The following is a 17587-nucleotide window of genomic DNA, read 5'->3' on the forward strand; positions in this document are numbered from 1 at the left end:
TCACAATGTGTGTTTTTTTTTGCTTAGAATAATTCATAGAGCATAAGGGTTTTTTAAGTAGAATAATTGAGGTGGTTTTATCAAAACAATATATAGAACTTGTAGACTTCAAACTTTCCTAGGCATATATGAAAAAATATTTTGGAAATGAGGCTTTAGTGTTAAATAGTCCTATTCTCGTCGAAAAGTTTTACTTACTGATGTGAGACCTCTTAAGTTCCTCGTAGAAAGCAATTACTGTGCAATCAAACACATATATTCTCAACGGGTTAACATAACTACTAATTTGTGAAAAAAAAAATATTTTTTTTGTTTACTTTCAATTGTCCATTTTTAAACTGTCCGCTGATGGATTTGTATTATTCATAAAATCGATTTGTTTAGATTTGAATTTTTATGACTTTAAAGGCAAATATTAAATGGACACAATAATGAATGGATCCAGCTAAATTTAATTAGCGTACTACGTCAGGTGTTAGCCATTGTATACACATATGTATGTTTGTACTACGCATAACCAATTCTATTTTCATGTGGGGGAACATCCGTTAATGCAAGTGACTCACATTGGCGACCATGGATATTTGCGTAATACAAATTTTGAAATTTTCTGGAAGAAAACAGCTTGAATAGTAAGCATCACAAAATATATATATACCATACATACATATGTGGACTTATATAAACAGATTGTATATCATTCATCAAAAATATGCAACAAAACACTATTGACCTCTTAATGGGGTTATGTCGACAGCAAACATTTATTTTCCTGTCTTTCTTTTCTTATGGAGCTCCAAGTATGGTGTATAATTGATTTTAGCAATTTTTTATGCTTGTGTATATTATTACGAAGTAAAAAGTACTTGCAGCATTGAAAACGAAACCCTTAGAATACGCAATGTTTTGTGAAAATTAATAATGTGTGAACATAATTACGTGCATAATCGAAAATCGCGAGCCGAAGCCACTTGAATGGTTTGGTTTTGGCATACGTGGGTGCATTGGTAAGTTCCAAGGCTCCTTAAACCTTGTAAAGTCATCTCATCTCGTAAAGTGAATCAATTTTGAGTCGGAGATTTAAAGCCTGCAAAAAACCGAGTTCAATCATTATATTCACCATATTTTCAAGCCGAATATCTATCGAAAGGTAGAAAAAAACATTTTTTGAGACTATGTTGAATCGAACTACAAAATAGCAATGAAAAAAATTTAAGAAAAATTTTTAGATTTTTTACAAAGATTCGATAATATCTAAGTATAATAATAACATTTGATCAAACTTGACTCGGACTGACAAAAAACTACATTTTCACATATTTAAATATAAATCTTTGCGCCTTCAAAATACGCTGCTGCGCCAACTCGCCAACGCTTAATCGTCCTATTACTTTTTAACCACCCCTAGTAATGAGAACTAGGTCAATAAACCCATATTGCTTTTATAATTACTTCCGGCATATTAAGAGCATTCAATTGACTGTCTTCATTGATTATTTTCTTAATAACAATTATACTTAGAGCAATTTCTTTTTTTTTATGAAGCAGATGCCAAACAAAATATGTGACAAAATTAAATATATTAAAATAAAAATGTATTAGTTTTACTTTCATCATTTAAAGATATGGTATTGAATGTAAAACGTTTCGTAAGGAGCCTTATGGAGTTATAGTAAGATAACTACAGGCTATACGAAGAGTAAAGTATATAGAAGTTACGTCATACGTCATTAGATAACAGGTAATTCTTTAGACATTTTGAAAAGTTTCTCTTAGCACTTGTGGGGCTTATATTGACTCTGGAAAAGTTATGATCAACGATGACGGATTTTGCGAGATATTTTTAAGGTAGAAAAGCTCTCGGAACTTTCGCTCATATCCGCTACCAAGCAATCTCATTCCACACACCTCTAACTCTGCATCATATCTTTCAATCCCAAAAAACTCGCCTCATTTAAGATTTCATACCTGACTACAAATTGACGTATTGGAAAATAAATATAGTATAAATAATTCAAATTTTTTACTATGAATCATTTGGCGCGAATTAAACGCTTGGCAAAATACAAACAGTTTTTACCAACTGTATTCAGGTTAAGACGATTTTGTATCAATCTCAAATACCTAAACGATAACTATAATTTCCAATAGCCTCGCGAGCATTTTGCATGCATATTGAAAATTTCGGAAAAGGGGTCATTATGCGGGCAATAAAATTTCTTTGGTCGAGAAATGTTCACGATTGCCTTGGAATTATTTATAGAAAGCGCGAGCTTAAAATAAGCTCATACATAAGGAGGTATGTACTGGAAAAACAAATAATCACACATAGAAAATTTATTTGTTTATTGTTACAACTTTTTATTGCGTACTACCTGGGTGTGAAGTACAAAAACAATATGTGCATATATTATATATATTATATTTTCCCGTTAGTTAGGTAGCCGCTTTGTTAGCGGTCAAGTTGCGGTTAAAGACATTTTTATATACCTAAATAATACAAGTATATACTCACTACCTTCCGAAGTGAAGGCTCATTACGAGGTTTAGAAGAGTGAACAGAAACTCTCTCTGGTTTGCAATCTTATTAATAAGCGTATATTGAGAATCATTTTCGATATATAACAAAATATATTTTAAATATAATAAAAATAAATATCATATTAACCGAAATACATCGTACAAATATCATCACGCAATGACGAACGTACGGTAATGGATAAAAAAAAAACTATATAATTTCGTCTCACAAGGCTCTAACCTTAATCTGGAGCAACCTTATCTAGAGCAACGCATTTGTTGTAACGATGAAACTTCCAGATCTAGCTCTTGACCTCCTCATTTGAGTGAAATCTTTTTTCAGAGATTCGCTTTTTCAGTCTGGGAAAAATAAATTAATCACTGGGGCCCGAATCTGTTAAATACAGAGGTTGGAGGACTAGTTTAGCCAGCGCGTTGTGATGTTGAAAGAGCAACCCGACACCCATCACGCGAAATGCTTTTTTATTTGTAAAAGTTTGTGAATGGTAGAACCTTCACGTATCTTTTGAATGCCAATTCGTCGCCAATTCGTCGTCAATAGCCTCGCCATGTTTTAGTAAAAAAAACTGCCTTTCGAATGGTTTATGTAGAGTGCATACCATCTGATCAAATTCGACTCAGACTGGTCCATTTAATCGACAAAAAAGTTGTCATAGATTGGTACAACTTTTTTTTATGATCGTGTGAAGTTTAATCACCATATGGCAATTAGTGTGTATTTGTAAGCTGTTTGTTTATGACGTGAAACGTTTGTCTCGCGATATATTCCATGGAAAAAAAAATTAAAAACGAGTTTGTTTGAAATTTTGTATTGCCAATGGAATCTGCAAAAGTGTATTGAGGAATCATCTTTATCACAAAAACAAGTATTTAAGTGGCACAAAGCATTCAGTGAAAGTTATGTTGTCATCGAAAGCTTGCCTCCTGTGAGTCGTCCATCCACCTTTTGTTCATGACGATAGCATCGAAAGAGTGTAAGAAACAGTACTTGAAAATCATCGTGTTGGCATTAAAGAGATAGCAGAGGATCTTAAAATGTCTTATTGATCGACTGAAAGTATTTTTGTTAATGTTTTGGGTATGAAGCGTGGCAATATTAGACTCGTACACTGCAAAAAATACGTAGAATAGAGGTAACAAATGAGATGCTTTACAAAGTAGCTGAGGGCCCTCCAATCATCAAAGGCATCATTACTAGTGACGAGATGCGGGTTTATGAATATAACGTTAGAACTGTACAACAATCTAGCAAATGGCGCTCCAAAAGTTAGCCGAAACTGAAAAATCTACGTCAAAGCCGATTTAAAATCAATTTAATGATCATCGTTTTCTTTGAGGTCAAACGGTAAATGTGGAATACTTGGCCATTGAGGCATCTACGGGAATAAATTCTTTATAAACGACTGGATTTGTAGGCAAAAAATGCATGAATTTTTCAGCAGGATAATGAGCCGCCCGTTTTAGCGTGATTATGGCATTTTTTTTTTGCCAATCACGAAACGAGTGTCATCGCTCAGCCACCGTATTCGCCGGACTTGGCTCCGTTAGACTTTGTTCTGTTTTCGAAACAGAAAAGTCCGTCTTTTTGGAACGTGCTATGACTCCATTGAAGCCATTAAAAGTCTTTCGTTGAACGCACTGTAGGTCATCTCAGGCAAGGTTTATAACAGGGGTCCGGAAATTGTATTGTTTGAGCCAATTTTGAAAGCGATATTGAAGATAAAAATACGTCAAATTGTTTTTTCTATTTCTTTGTCAGTCTGGATCATATTTGTTCAGATTCGATGACAGTTTGAAGAGCTTTTTTTTTTATCGGCTTCAATAAAAAGGTTTTTGGTGAAAGTTCAGGAACTCCATTGCAAAATATAGGTGAAAAAGAACCTTAAATGTTCAAGCATAATAACTCTGCTTAAGTTATTCTTCCGTCAGACCAAATTTATATTTTTGAATTAAACTCTTTTTATTATTATTGAATCAAACTCTCGAAGAAATTTTCATATATTCACGTTTTTCAATTTATTTTTTAGTAAACAACGTACTTTAAGCCCAACGACAAACAAATTATCGCGCAGTTCGCAATCCCCGATACTTGTAAATGAACAAAAGCTCATCCGTTCTCCCAAACTGGCCAAAAAGAAAAACTCATAAAGTTTTCTTTATTTCTATATATTAATATTTTTATTTCCTTTCTGCCAATCTCGATACATATAATTTAATTCGGTACATATATATGTATTTAGTATAGACAAGTATATATATAAATACATCCGCAATAAACGCTGTAATTATTGTTTTTATTACTACTGCAAATTTACCAACAAGTTGTAATTCTTTTGTAATTCTTTTTGTGCAATCATACGAGGTTTGTATTTATAGCATGCGATTTGTATTATTTTGCAGGAATCTATGTGAATACAATATATTTGTTTCTTAGCACACAGCAGATAAAAACAAATCATTGTTTACTAGTATACTAGGCGCTTATAAAATTTATATAATATTTATATATCTTTTTCATTTTATTTATTTACTGTTATGTTGCCGTATATGATACTACAACTACTGAAAATACTAAACAAATTATTCAAATAAAAATGTTTTCTGCTTAGGAATATTTTTTGCCAATTAGCTTTTTTTAGCCTTCGGTCCGTACATTGACTAGGAATACAATTTGTGTAAAGACTAGAACTTAGAGTTAAATGCCTGAGCTATTTTTTCTACCTCTCTTCATCTTCCGCTTTTTTCGCTACCACACCAGAACACAGGCGGCTCTTTTTATTTGCTGCTTTGCATGTACAAATTTGGTTTGTATACATACATACATATTTACTACTAATATTTATGTAAAATTACTAATTAATCTAACGGTAGTTAGATAGAAATCACATTTGCGAAATCGACTGACGTTGACTTGAGAGTTTACCACATGACATATAGCGAATTATATGCGTTTCTATTTGAATATATTTGAGTGTGACAATTTGTTGGTGACTTCACCTTGACTGTTTTTACAAAATATTTCTTTGTAATTTTTCTAGTATTTTCTTTTAACAGGATATTTCTAACCAGTTTTATATGTACATACATATATAGATATAGTACAGTAGCTTCAAGCAGCTTACAAATTTGGATCATTTTATTTTTCAATCGCATGGTGTAAATATTTTAGTATTTGTCCTAAATTTATAGGTGGTTCGATTTTTTAAGTCTATATATATATATGTGTGTTTATGCGGGATATTTCATGCAAAATCAACTTTTTATATTTATACTAGTTTTAAAAAAACCAAACACAGAAAAAGCTAATTGAATATATTTGTTAATAAATATAAATTTGGAATTCGATTGAAATTTATTATTTGATATTTCTTAGGTATTATTTAGGTTATTTAAAATTTATTTTTACTTTTTCATATTTTATTTCGTTTTTATTTAATTTAATTTAATTATTTTTTTATGTTTGTTTTCTGTGGTTTTTTCTTTTATTTTGTTGTATTTAATTTTATTTTATTTCTTTTATTTATTTTATTTTATTTTATTTTATTGTATTTAATTTAATTTTATTTTTTTATTTTATTTTATTTTATTTTATTTTATTTTATTTTATATTATTTAATTTTTTTTTATGTATTTTTTATTTGAATAATTTATTATTATTTTAATTTAATTTCTTGTAGTTTATTTTATTTCATTTTATTTCAATATAGGTTATTTAAATTTTTCCTTTTTTACAATTTATTTTGTTTTTATTTTATTTAATTTTATTATATTTTAAATTATTTGTTTATTTTTGATTTAATTATATTTTAAATCATTTGTTTAATTTTTATTTTATTTATTTTATTTCCTTTTCATTTTATTTTATTTTTTTAATTTTTATATCTTATATAGTAACACAGATATTTCATTTTATTTTAATATTTTTTTGTTTAATTTCAATTGAATATATTTTTATATTTGATTTTATTTTAATTTATTTCTTATTAAAATTGTTAAGTAATCTTTATTTTGATTTCAAAACTATTATGTTTTCTTATCAATAACATATTTTTGTATACTATATTTATTTAAAAAAATACTCAAGTTTTTTAATAGAAAATACAACAGTAAAATTTTTATTTAAAAACATTTCATTTCCATAAAATAAACAAACTTGAAATATCTTTGCGATAAAATTATTATTGTTTGCAAAAAATAAAAAATAAATTGAATTAATTATAAAAAATATTTTACGGAAAATCAAAATTTTTTAAGTCAAATATTATTTCTAAATTGTTATTACTTGTTAAAAAAAATTGCAATTTTTTTAGTAAATTATATAAATTCGGGTTTAATTCGAGACAAAACTTTGATGGAAATATTTTTAAATCAAATATAAAAAAAAAAAAAAATTATAGAATATATTTTTTTTAAATTTTTTTCTGAAATTTAATAGAAAATTGTTTTAATTCAAATACACTACACACATTTTTTTTTAACTTTTAGCTGAGTTTGTTTGAATTTTTTTAAGCCAAAATTTTAAATTAATTTTTTTAACTCAAATAAAGTTTTTGATACTTTTTAAATCCTAAGAAAAGTGCTAATAAACTTTTTTAAATATATTATGAAACTTGCCATCTTTGCATGAAATACCCAACAAATCATTTTAGGGGTTTCTTTTCTCTTCTATGATTATAATATTTGGAATAGGGTAGGTAAGCTAGTACAAAACTGATTGAATTTCTTTCGCTTTATTTTTAATTTATGAATGTATAAACTCTCAACGTACATATTGCATTTTTTATATAATTTGATTTTTTTCTGTTTTTTTTTCATTTCATTGAATTGGTATTTATCAGTTAGCGCAACACGCCAATATGACACTCTATTTCTCTCTCGTGTAATATTATACAATAAATTCTTGTGCATTTGGTACTTGAATATGACTTATTGTCGATATGACCTGTATTGTATACATTTAATTATAATAATTTAAATATTTTTTTTTAATTTTTTCATCGCCACTAAGTTCTCACGTATAACATGTGATGTCCTGTCTTCTACGCGCCGAGCACGCGTTAGGGTTGCATTAGTCATGGCTAACGCGGTTGCACCTCCCACCGGCGCAAAGCTTGCTGTAAACGATTTCCAAAACTTAAACCAATTTTTATGCGCGTTTCTCGTAACCTTCCACGCGCCAACTACTGTCTAATTGGTCACTTCTAGCGCCGCAAGACTTTCGATATCTGAATCGAAGTTAGCATCGCACGTTGAGAGCCACTCAATGACACGTTTACGCACCACTGTCTGATCGATAGAATTATCCAAACCATAACTGGACATCATACGCTTTAGTTTCAATTTATTTTCATCGGCAGATAGACGACCTTCCCGCTTATTCAAATAAATACACGAGTCCTGATCGGGATTCGGTGAGATGAGCATCGCCGACTTCGATGTCGCAATGCGACATTCAACCCAACGATCTTTCATGTATTTTATGACCTCGGTTACTTTACAACGATCTTCCGGATCATGCGTTAAATACTTGCGGAAGCAACGCATCAAGCGTGGCGAAAAACGACGGAAGCCGTCGGGTATTTTTGTTGTCTTACGTTGTTCATATTTCATAAAGTTCGAATATTGTGTATCCTTCACCCAATCGGCCATATTCCATGGCGGACTGCCAGTCAGTATGTTGAACAACAAGATGCCGAATTGCCACGAATCGCTGGTGGGCATACAAAGAAACCGTTCATTTTTGACAATCTCCAGCACTTCAGGCGGCACACAACTGGTCCACGTGTGCTTTACCTTATGCACCAGCAAACTCTTCTTCGTAGTTGTGCCGAAATCACACAATTTGACACGTGAGAAATCCGGCGTGAAGACCAACACATTCTCCAACTTAAGATCACGATGCACCAAATTCTTTGAATGCATGAAACCCAACGCCGAACTCAATTGTTCGCTAATCGTTTTACAAGCCGACTCGTGCAAACCGTGCGGACCCAAATTAGCCGCCAAATCACCGTAAGGCGCATGCTCCATAGCAAACACATAATAATCCTTCGTCTGGAAGGCCACATTGTAAGCGCTGAGTATATTGCGATGATGCGACAACTGATAGTTGAGATGGAACTCCTTTTGGAAGTCCTTCAACGTGGCCAACTCAGCATGTACGGCCTTCAGCACCACCGACGTATTGGTGGGCCGATGATGTGCGAGTAATATGCGTGCAAAGCAGCCTTCGGCGAGCGTCTTCTCAACATCATACTGATCGGAGAATGTCATTAACGGCAATTCAATATCCGGCACGATGTGTATAATGCCACTATCATCCTTATCCGGTTTCTTGTAGATGCTGCTACGGCGACTGACAGAGGCGCTCGAATTGGGCACTTCCAGCTTTGCGCTGGTCACCGGTGATAACAGTGAATTGTTATTCGTGCAAGTGCTGCTATTATTGTTGCTGTTCCTGCTGTTCGTGCTGCCGCCATCGCCGATCGAACGACGCAATCGGAAAGAGAATGAGCGTTTCTCTGTAAACAAAACAAGACGGAGAAAGGCACATATGAATAAAAGTGAATTAAATGGAAGCATAGGAAATTGCGTAAAACTTGAGAGCTTTTAAATTTATAAAACATTGTACATACATACATATACATATATAATATTTATATGCATATCTTAAAATATATTAAACTTATTGTATTGTTCCACGTTATCATTATTTTTAGATTGGCTATCCCAGTTGTTGTCATCAACATTTTTAGAATAATTTATATACAAGACAACATAGAAGAAACCATAAAATTGCAAAGCGAGCAATTTAAAAAATTTTAATTAAAATTTTTTTACGCGTGCAAGAATAGTTTAACAACGATATATTATAAATTGTGACATTTAAATCTCGAACAAATCACAATATAGACCAAAAATAACTTGGAAATGTGATCAAAGAATTTTTAAAAAACAATCAACATTTTTCTTGGCCAAGAGCTATCTACGAACTGCAAAGCAAATGATAAAACCTGAAGTTACCATTATGTGGTATATAGTAAGATCGAGAACCATTGTACTTTTCATATATAATTCCAAAATGTTCTTCCCTAAACTACTCGACCTTAAGCATTACCATTTTATGAACCGATATAAAGTATAATAATATCTCGTGTTTACGAGAGACTACCCAATGCTCTCAGGTAATTATTTATCTATAAGTTTTTTCCTTGTTACTTCTCTCTTGAGCTGGGGCCTCTACAAGGTTATACGATTTCACGCGATTACAGGATGTGGTCTTTGCACCGTCCCAGTAGACATAAGTGGCATCGGCTGATTCGCGCAGCACCGTCCTTCTTCATGTTAGTTTTGATTGGCCACAACTTCAGCTTTCTTCCAGATTCCAGCCAAGCGACAACCTTGAAATGCTGTCTGGAGTTTTCCTCAGGGTATGGTCTATAACATTATTCGAATAATAATCTTCGAAATTCGGGAATTCTCTCAGAATTTTATAGCGTTTAACCTTTCTTCCTTATAAACTTTTTCTTTATATTTTACTATCCCAAGCAAATATTTATGGAGCCGTTTTTGAAGACTGAATACCTTATAAGTACAAAATTTAATTATGATCATGATCATCTTGGAACTTTCATATCTGGATATCCCTTATTATAATTTGTTAAAATTACTTCCACTTATTTATCGACAATATTTAATAGAGTTCTATAAGTTAAGAGTTCTGAGATTTTGAAAGAAGACCTGCAAGTTATGACTTATTCAACGGATCGATCAAATTTATACGTTCCGTGCTATAAATTGCTGATTAAGGACTATCCATAACACATAATGAGTGCCAAAAAGTTTAAGTGTTAAGATTACAATATAATAAATAGATATAGACATAAAATTTTGACAAAACTGTTAGATGAAGTTTTATAGGAGGTTGCCACAAGTAGTATAGTTATTTGGTCTGGTCTCAAATGCAAAAATAGCCTTCAAAGGTTTAAACAATAATATGAATACTAAATCATGACATGCGTTAAAAAAATTTTAACATTTACTTTTTTAAGTATTTTTAAAATATAAAAATAGAACTTCACACGAAAACAACAACGCAATATTTTATTTGTGATGATGAAGAGGCGAGATGATTGATTAAGTGCATAAAAAAATTGCGGAGTAGACAAATTAATTGCGAGAAAAATATGGGGGTAGATGATTTTATAGTACATAAATTTTTATGTATATTTTAAAAAATATTTTAGATGAAAATTGTGTGTACATAATGAAAAGCCAAAAAGCCAGGCCATAAAGACTAGCAGAAAAAGAGAAATTGATAGCAGTAAAACTAAAAAAAAATTGGCATTGATATAAAATACTAAATAAAGTACGCAATAAAAGTAACAAAAGAGATAATAAATGGAAAAAATAAAATAAAGTTTAAACGTATACTAAATAAAAAGCAAATAAAATTTCAAAAACAAAAATAATTTATCAAATAAAATTAAACAAATGCTCATAAAATTAAGTAAGCATAGTGTAGATACATAAAATTAATGTGTATATTAAGATAAAATAAAAAAATTTGGATCCAAATATATATGAATAGCCGCTTTTTTGACCAAGCTGCCAAAGAAGGCTCCTTAACTATACTTTTTACATCTATCTGAACAAACAAGGTAGCAATAAATAAAGGAAGTCAAAAACGTTCAGAAAATTAAATAACTCTGTGGATTAAACTACACAAATGAAATATAAGACTAATCGGATTTCATAATCGAATTGAGTTGACAGCTGTTTTATAATAAAAATATAAAAATTTATTCAAAAATGATAATTCAACATCTTTTATATTATAACCTCACTAAATTAGTTTATGAAAATGAATACGAGTATGGAAATAAATATTTTTTATAATTTAACAACTACTGTATAACCTTACTAATTGGTTTATAGGTATTTGAAGCCCGCAAAGTGGAGCATGTGTGTTCGCGGAAAGATGCCAATGCAAATAAATTTATTTTTAAAAAATATAGAGTTGCCACCTGTTTTATTTTAATTTCCGTAAAATTAAGCTAAAGTTGAAGATAAGAATAGGAAAGAGAGCAAAAAATATAGAGTTGGCAACTGATAGAATGTGTGGAAAAATAGGAGAATGAAAAAGTATATTTGTAGAAATATTTATATATTTTTGCAATATTAATCTAAACTCATCATTATTTAAAAAACAAATCAATATGAGTACGAAAATAAAAAATGTGTAGAGTACCCACCATTTTATTTTTTATTTTTAATATTAATATTAAATATCACTTAAAACTGATAATGCACCAATTAATTCTTTATAATCTCTCAAATTAGTTTATAAGTAATTAAGGGCACTTATGAACCGTCAGTCAGCACAGCATGTTGCAACACGAAACTGTAAAAAGCTGACATAAAAACTACGGTTAGTTCTACCATAAATATAAATAAATAGACGTATGCATTTACATATATGTACATATGTATGTATTCTCAAAAACGCCTTTACAACTCATCATTGACGTACAGGCATTTTTGAGCGCCGCCGCCCATTTAAGATCTTAAGAGTAACCACAGCAACCGACCACTTTGGCATTGACCCGCCGCCAAGCTATTAAATATAAATTATTAAGTGCGAATTTCTATTAGTCAAATCTTTCGAATTGCACAAGCAGAATTTGCTTTGTTTTCACCAGTTTTTTTTTCGCTTTTGATTTGTTGTAATTTTTTATTTTACTCTTTGTGCTAAGTAGAGTAGTAGAAATACTAAGCGTTTATTTTTAGTGGCAATTAACATGATTATAAATAATATGCAATAACGTAAATTACACGAGTACTGTATATACATACATATGTACATATGTAAATGTATGTAAAAAAATATATAATACTTTGTTTACAATATTCTTTATTAAAACAGCAAATCTTCAACGTCTTTCGTTGTGTTTTTTTTATTTCCGCACTGTTATTGAAGTAATGAATATAAAAACATCAAATGCAGCATTGAGTTATTAAACAAAAACTTTTGAAATTAAATAATTTAGTTAAATTAAGTAAAAATTTGCGTTATTTTAAAGGTTGGAACTTAATAATTTATGCTCCTTAGTAAACCGGCATCAATAAGTGCAAATCAAGTTAAGATTTCCTATAGCAAACTGAGCACAATTAGGGAGTACACAAATAGCCGAGAAGTTAGCTGTTGAACAATTTAAATTCGAAAACAATTTAGTACGGAAAATTATTCATTACGCCATAATTTAGCGACTTCAAAGCGAACTTTTTTATTGCCGGGATTTCACGTTTGGCGCTTTGATTTATAGTCGCAAGTTGTTTGCAAAATAATAGTAGCGTACTGTTACTTAATTTGCAATTGAGTAGGTAATTAATTAGTAATAATATTATATTATACAAAGTTCAGGTAAATATTTAGGTAATTAATAGACAATTTAGAATGATTGAATGTAGTCGTAAACATACTGGACAAAGAATTAATGGCAAAAGTGTGTGAAACCGTAAAAATTTTAATACACAATTGCTTACAAACTGTTTTTCAATTAATCTAATAGAGCACGAGTATAGTATAGTGTATGAGTGAAATATATTAGATTTTCGGTATGTTCGAAAAATTTTTGATACGTGAGAATTTATAAAATACCTTAAAAAATGGGTTGCCACAAGATTGTATTAATTAATTAATAGTTAATAAGATAGAAAAAAGCAAACAATAATGTGTTTCAATTGATTTTTTTTCCGAATTTTAGATTAATGGGTTACAAAAAACACAAAAAAACTAGATTAAAAAATGGGTTGCCGCAAGTATACGATCAATTAATATTAAATAGTTAATAACATTGAAAAATTAAAACAAAAGTTTATTTTAAATGGATTTTTGCCAAGATATTATTTTGTAAGTGTTGCCATCATTCTTCACTTGTTTACCGTCTTTTAATTATAAGATAACTGAAGCACTGTCTTATAAATAATTGATGTTTAAATTAGAAATATTTTATAAATTTTTAGTTAAAATTGAATTGATTACACAAATGTGGCAGCCACCTGATGCGAATTACAAAAAATTAACAAAATAAGGTAGTGTATAGAAAATTTTGAGAATCGTAGGAAAAAAGCTTTAAGTAATAGATGTTGGTTATGCAAGTTATCACTCTCCAGAGACCATACTTAATTACTTAGAAGCACTCACTTAAATAGTGGTATAATTTTTATTTAATTTATAGCGGTTTTTTAACTCGAATTATTTGTACGAGTTTTTTTATATTTTTTTTTAATTCATAATTGGATAAAACCACTTAATGCTTTCTTTCGAAATATGTCATTAAATGATAATGGAAATTTTATTAATGGGTTTTTTCAAATTATTTTTTATTAAAATATAATTAACAAAATCGCCTAGTTAACATCAACTTATTTCGTTCGTGACCTAATTCAAGTCATCGCCATTAGTTAAGAAATCCTTTTAATCCAACTAATTTGGCTAGTATCATAATGCCCTATGTTTTACTGCTACGCACGGCGCTGCCAGCTTCAGACTGCTTTAATGTTTATTTTTCTTAAGATACATTATTCTACTACAGCTACATACACGGCTGCATAATATGTATTAGTAGTGACATTAAATACGTAGGTGGTCTGTTTGTATCCACCTGACAATTATTTTAAACAAATTATGACTTTTTTTTTGGAAAACCGTCAGCAAAATTTATAGCCAAAAAAAAAGACAAGCGAAAAAAAACTGCGAAAATTTTTAAATTTAAAATAGAAATAAAAAATAATGTGATTTTTTGCACGAACTGATTTGATTGGATCACTAAGCAAAAATAAATAGATTTATATGTTATATAAGTATATATATGTATATGTAGGTATGTATGTATATGTGCTCGGGGTAAAATATAAAACCACCGTTAATGACAAAAAAAACTACATAATAAATTTTAACTTTGTGATTTATAACTAAACTACGCCACTTTGATCTGGACAAAGCGAATAACAAGCGCATACAACAAGAGCGCGAAAAGTAGCGAAAAAAACATACAAGTATAACACTAAACAAAGCAAGTGAATATAATATAAATGATCTTTAAAATCATATAGTATGCGGACCATATGTGCCAGACGCAAATTTAATGCGTTCCTAATGCCAGAGGTGACAGACAAAACCTCTCTGAACATCTACGAAAATTCAAAAATTGTAAATAAATATGCCAGCATATATGCGTTATTTCTTGCATATAACAAAAACAAAAAATATTCACGCTAACGAAATTTGGGGCGTCCAAGCGTCTAAATGTGATCCGCAGGCAATATAGGGATTTGTGCTATAGAAATGATTAAAGCAAACAACAAATATATGTAATTATATTTGGCTCATGTCTACATTGACATGTGGACTATATTTGAAAAACATTTCAGGAAAAGTAGCGCGTCATTAATTAAACTAATAAAGCGAAAAGCTTAAAAGAAATTATGAATAGCTTGCTTTATGCCAAACGCTTATTGATTCCGGGAAGAATTGCCATGTCGCTGTTCCGCTTTCTAAGAAGTAATTTCTTCCCCCTTTCACTGCGAATGTTGTACATTTGATATATGAGCAGCACGGGCATGCTGCTAAAATACATGCTTAAGTGCTTAAATAGCCGACTATCAATTGGAGCAACACTGCTGACGTCAGGCAGTTAGTAGACAACCGCAATACTCATACGCCATGGCACACGCTGACCGTTACACAAACTCCCTTCGTTGGCTGTGCGTTTAAGTGCTGTGTATAAACATTTGTGCCGCGGCAAGACAGCTGTAATATATTTTTATGCGTAGTGATTCAAAAATACCCTGTCGGAAATGATAGCTAAGCGAGCATATAGAATATTTGTGTGAATATTTCAAATTAAACCAGTTCTTTATTATTAGTAATGAATTAAAAAAAAAAAATATAACAAAAATATTAGTATAAATAATGTTATATTTGTATATTATAACAAGTAAAAATCGCATAAGATATTGAGTAAATGTTCAACAATTTGAAGTCATTTCTGAAGCTTGGCGAAAATCTAATATCTAGAGTAATTATCACAATAATGCTGAATACCATTCCAGCAATACAGTACTATTTAGTGTTTTTGAATAATTTCCATCAGTTTTGAGTATTTCCATAAATAAATATTATTCAAAATTTTTTTTGCAAATTTTTAGCACCTTTTTAACAAAATGGAATACTGTTTCCTGTTACTGCAAAATATTCATCATATTATGAGTACTTTTCAAAAATATAAAGTTCTAGTAAAATATTAGCACGAAAATAATTACGATTTTGTTTATACTACATTCGGTATTTATTGCTTGGATTTGTTTAATGTTTTTATTATTTAATTGTTTTGCGTGGTTTATTTTGCACTAAATTGCAGTTTTATTTGAAAATTTTATGTACTAATATCGTTAGTTTTGATTTGGAATATATATATTTTGAAATATATGCCATATTTAATTACGAGAGCTACACATATTAACCGCGAAAAATTTTAAGAAAATATAAATTTTATGGAAAAGTATTTGAGCTGCTTCAAATCATGTACAATAGGAAGAAGTATGGTAATTGCAATCACTGTGCTGGAGTGAGTTAAGACTGCCAAACTTTATTTTATTCGTTATTTTACTCAAAACGGGGATGTTTTTAATTAAAAAATTCAACACAAACTCAATTTGAGTTACAAAACAAATCTTAAGAGACACCCCTAATATGAAATTTTGAAAAAATTATTTTTTTTAGTTTTGCATATTTTTATACTTTATACCTTTAAAAATGCCATGCTAAAATTTTAAATCGAAATTTCAAATAGATTTTGAGTTACAGCCTACTAAAGTGAAGCTGCTCAGTTCATTCAACTCCACAAGTATACAAGTATGTTAAAGGGAGTTTTTCTCAAAATATCATTTTTCGAATTTGCTTCAATGATTTCTCGGAGACAAATGATCCTAACAAAATTTTTCTGTATATTCTGTTGTTTTTTTGATCTGATCAAAAAACATATTTTGACAGGCTAAAACAGAGCAATATTTTTAGTAAAAATCAACTTTTTTTAACACAATTCCTCTTTTTTTTTTTGTTTTCAACCACGAAGAAGGCGGGATCACTGCGGCAATGGAGGACCTTGTTTTAGCGCCATCGGAGACCACATGTTATAAACAAAATATATTTTCTCTGCTTTTTTTACTATATATTCTTAATATATGTTTAAATATAACCTCAAAATTTTAAACCAATTAACAAAGATCGCTTTTTTAGACAATCACACTACGTGTGCTACTTGAATTAGCTGTATTAATCTACTATTTACTAAAATTAAATTTTTTTTTTGCACCAAAAAAGTATCAGAATATATTTAGTTCTTCTTCCTTTCCGATTGTATTAATGGGTTAGGCCAGATTAGAAGTTTAAATAAGGATTAACTTTTACAAGTTATTCTGAGAGTAAAGAAAAATAAAACAAATTCCGATTTTTAATGTTTTATCAAACATGTATTTGAGTGTAAAAAAAGTGTTAATTGAATTTGAGGACTAGATTCGACAAGGAAAAAATAGTTTTTTGTAGTACTCTATGAATTGTATAATGCTTTTCACACTATACTGTGCTTTTCAAGCCAAAAAAATATTTTTTGGTATTTTAAAAATTCTAGATCGGTTAAACCCCATAACTATTTTCAGTACGCATATCTCTGCAGCATCTATACACGCATATGAATATAATATAAACAAATAGTTATCATTATTATGCCTTTATGGCTTGCTGCAACGCATTTACGCATTTCGGCCGTTGATGTTACAATTTTTGTGCTAAGCAAACACCCTAACAGCTTCGGCATTGTGGTCGGCTGTGCAATTTGTGGGCCTGTACCGCTGCGGCTGTTGTTGGTCATTTATGGCTGCCGCCGCCTGGCCCATTGCCTATTTGTTTACGAGACATTAAACAAATGTGGTTGCCCCTTTTTCCAAGAATTTTTTTGCCTTTGTTTTAGAATGCTTTTTCTCC

At 30.2% G+C, this 17587-nt stretch overlaps 1 protein-coding gene across 2 annotated transcripts in view; it reads right to left on the bottom strand.

The window, feature by feature from the left end:
- Positions 1 to 6660: 6660 nt before the first annotated feature.
- Positions 6661 to 17587, bottom strand: part of meng (serine/threonine-protein kinase meng-po) — a 42116-nt gene continuing 31189 nt past the window's right edge. Inside the window, exon 2 of one of the 2 annotated variants that reach the window (XM_014247146.3) lies at positions 6661 to 9062. In XM_014247146.3, the coding sequence (XP_014102621.1) occupies positions 7729 to 9062 (1334 nt within the window). In that variant the 3' untranslated portion in view covers positions 6661 to 7728. The remainder of the gene's footprint in view (positions 9063 to 17587) is intronic. The other variant, XM_014247147.3, reaches the window with a different exon arrangement.

The sequence above is a fragment of the Bactrocera oleae genome, chromosome 3 (genome assembly GCF_042242935.1).
Source record: "Bactrocera oleae isolate idBacOlea1 chromosome 3, idBacOlea1, whole genome shotgun sequence".
Taxonomy (NCBI): Eukaryota; Metazoa; Arthropoda; class Insecta; order Diptera; family Tephritidae; genus Bactrocera; species Bactrocera oleae.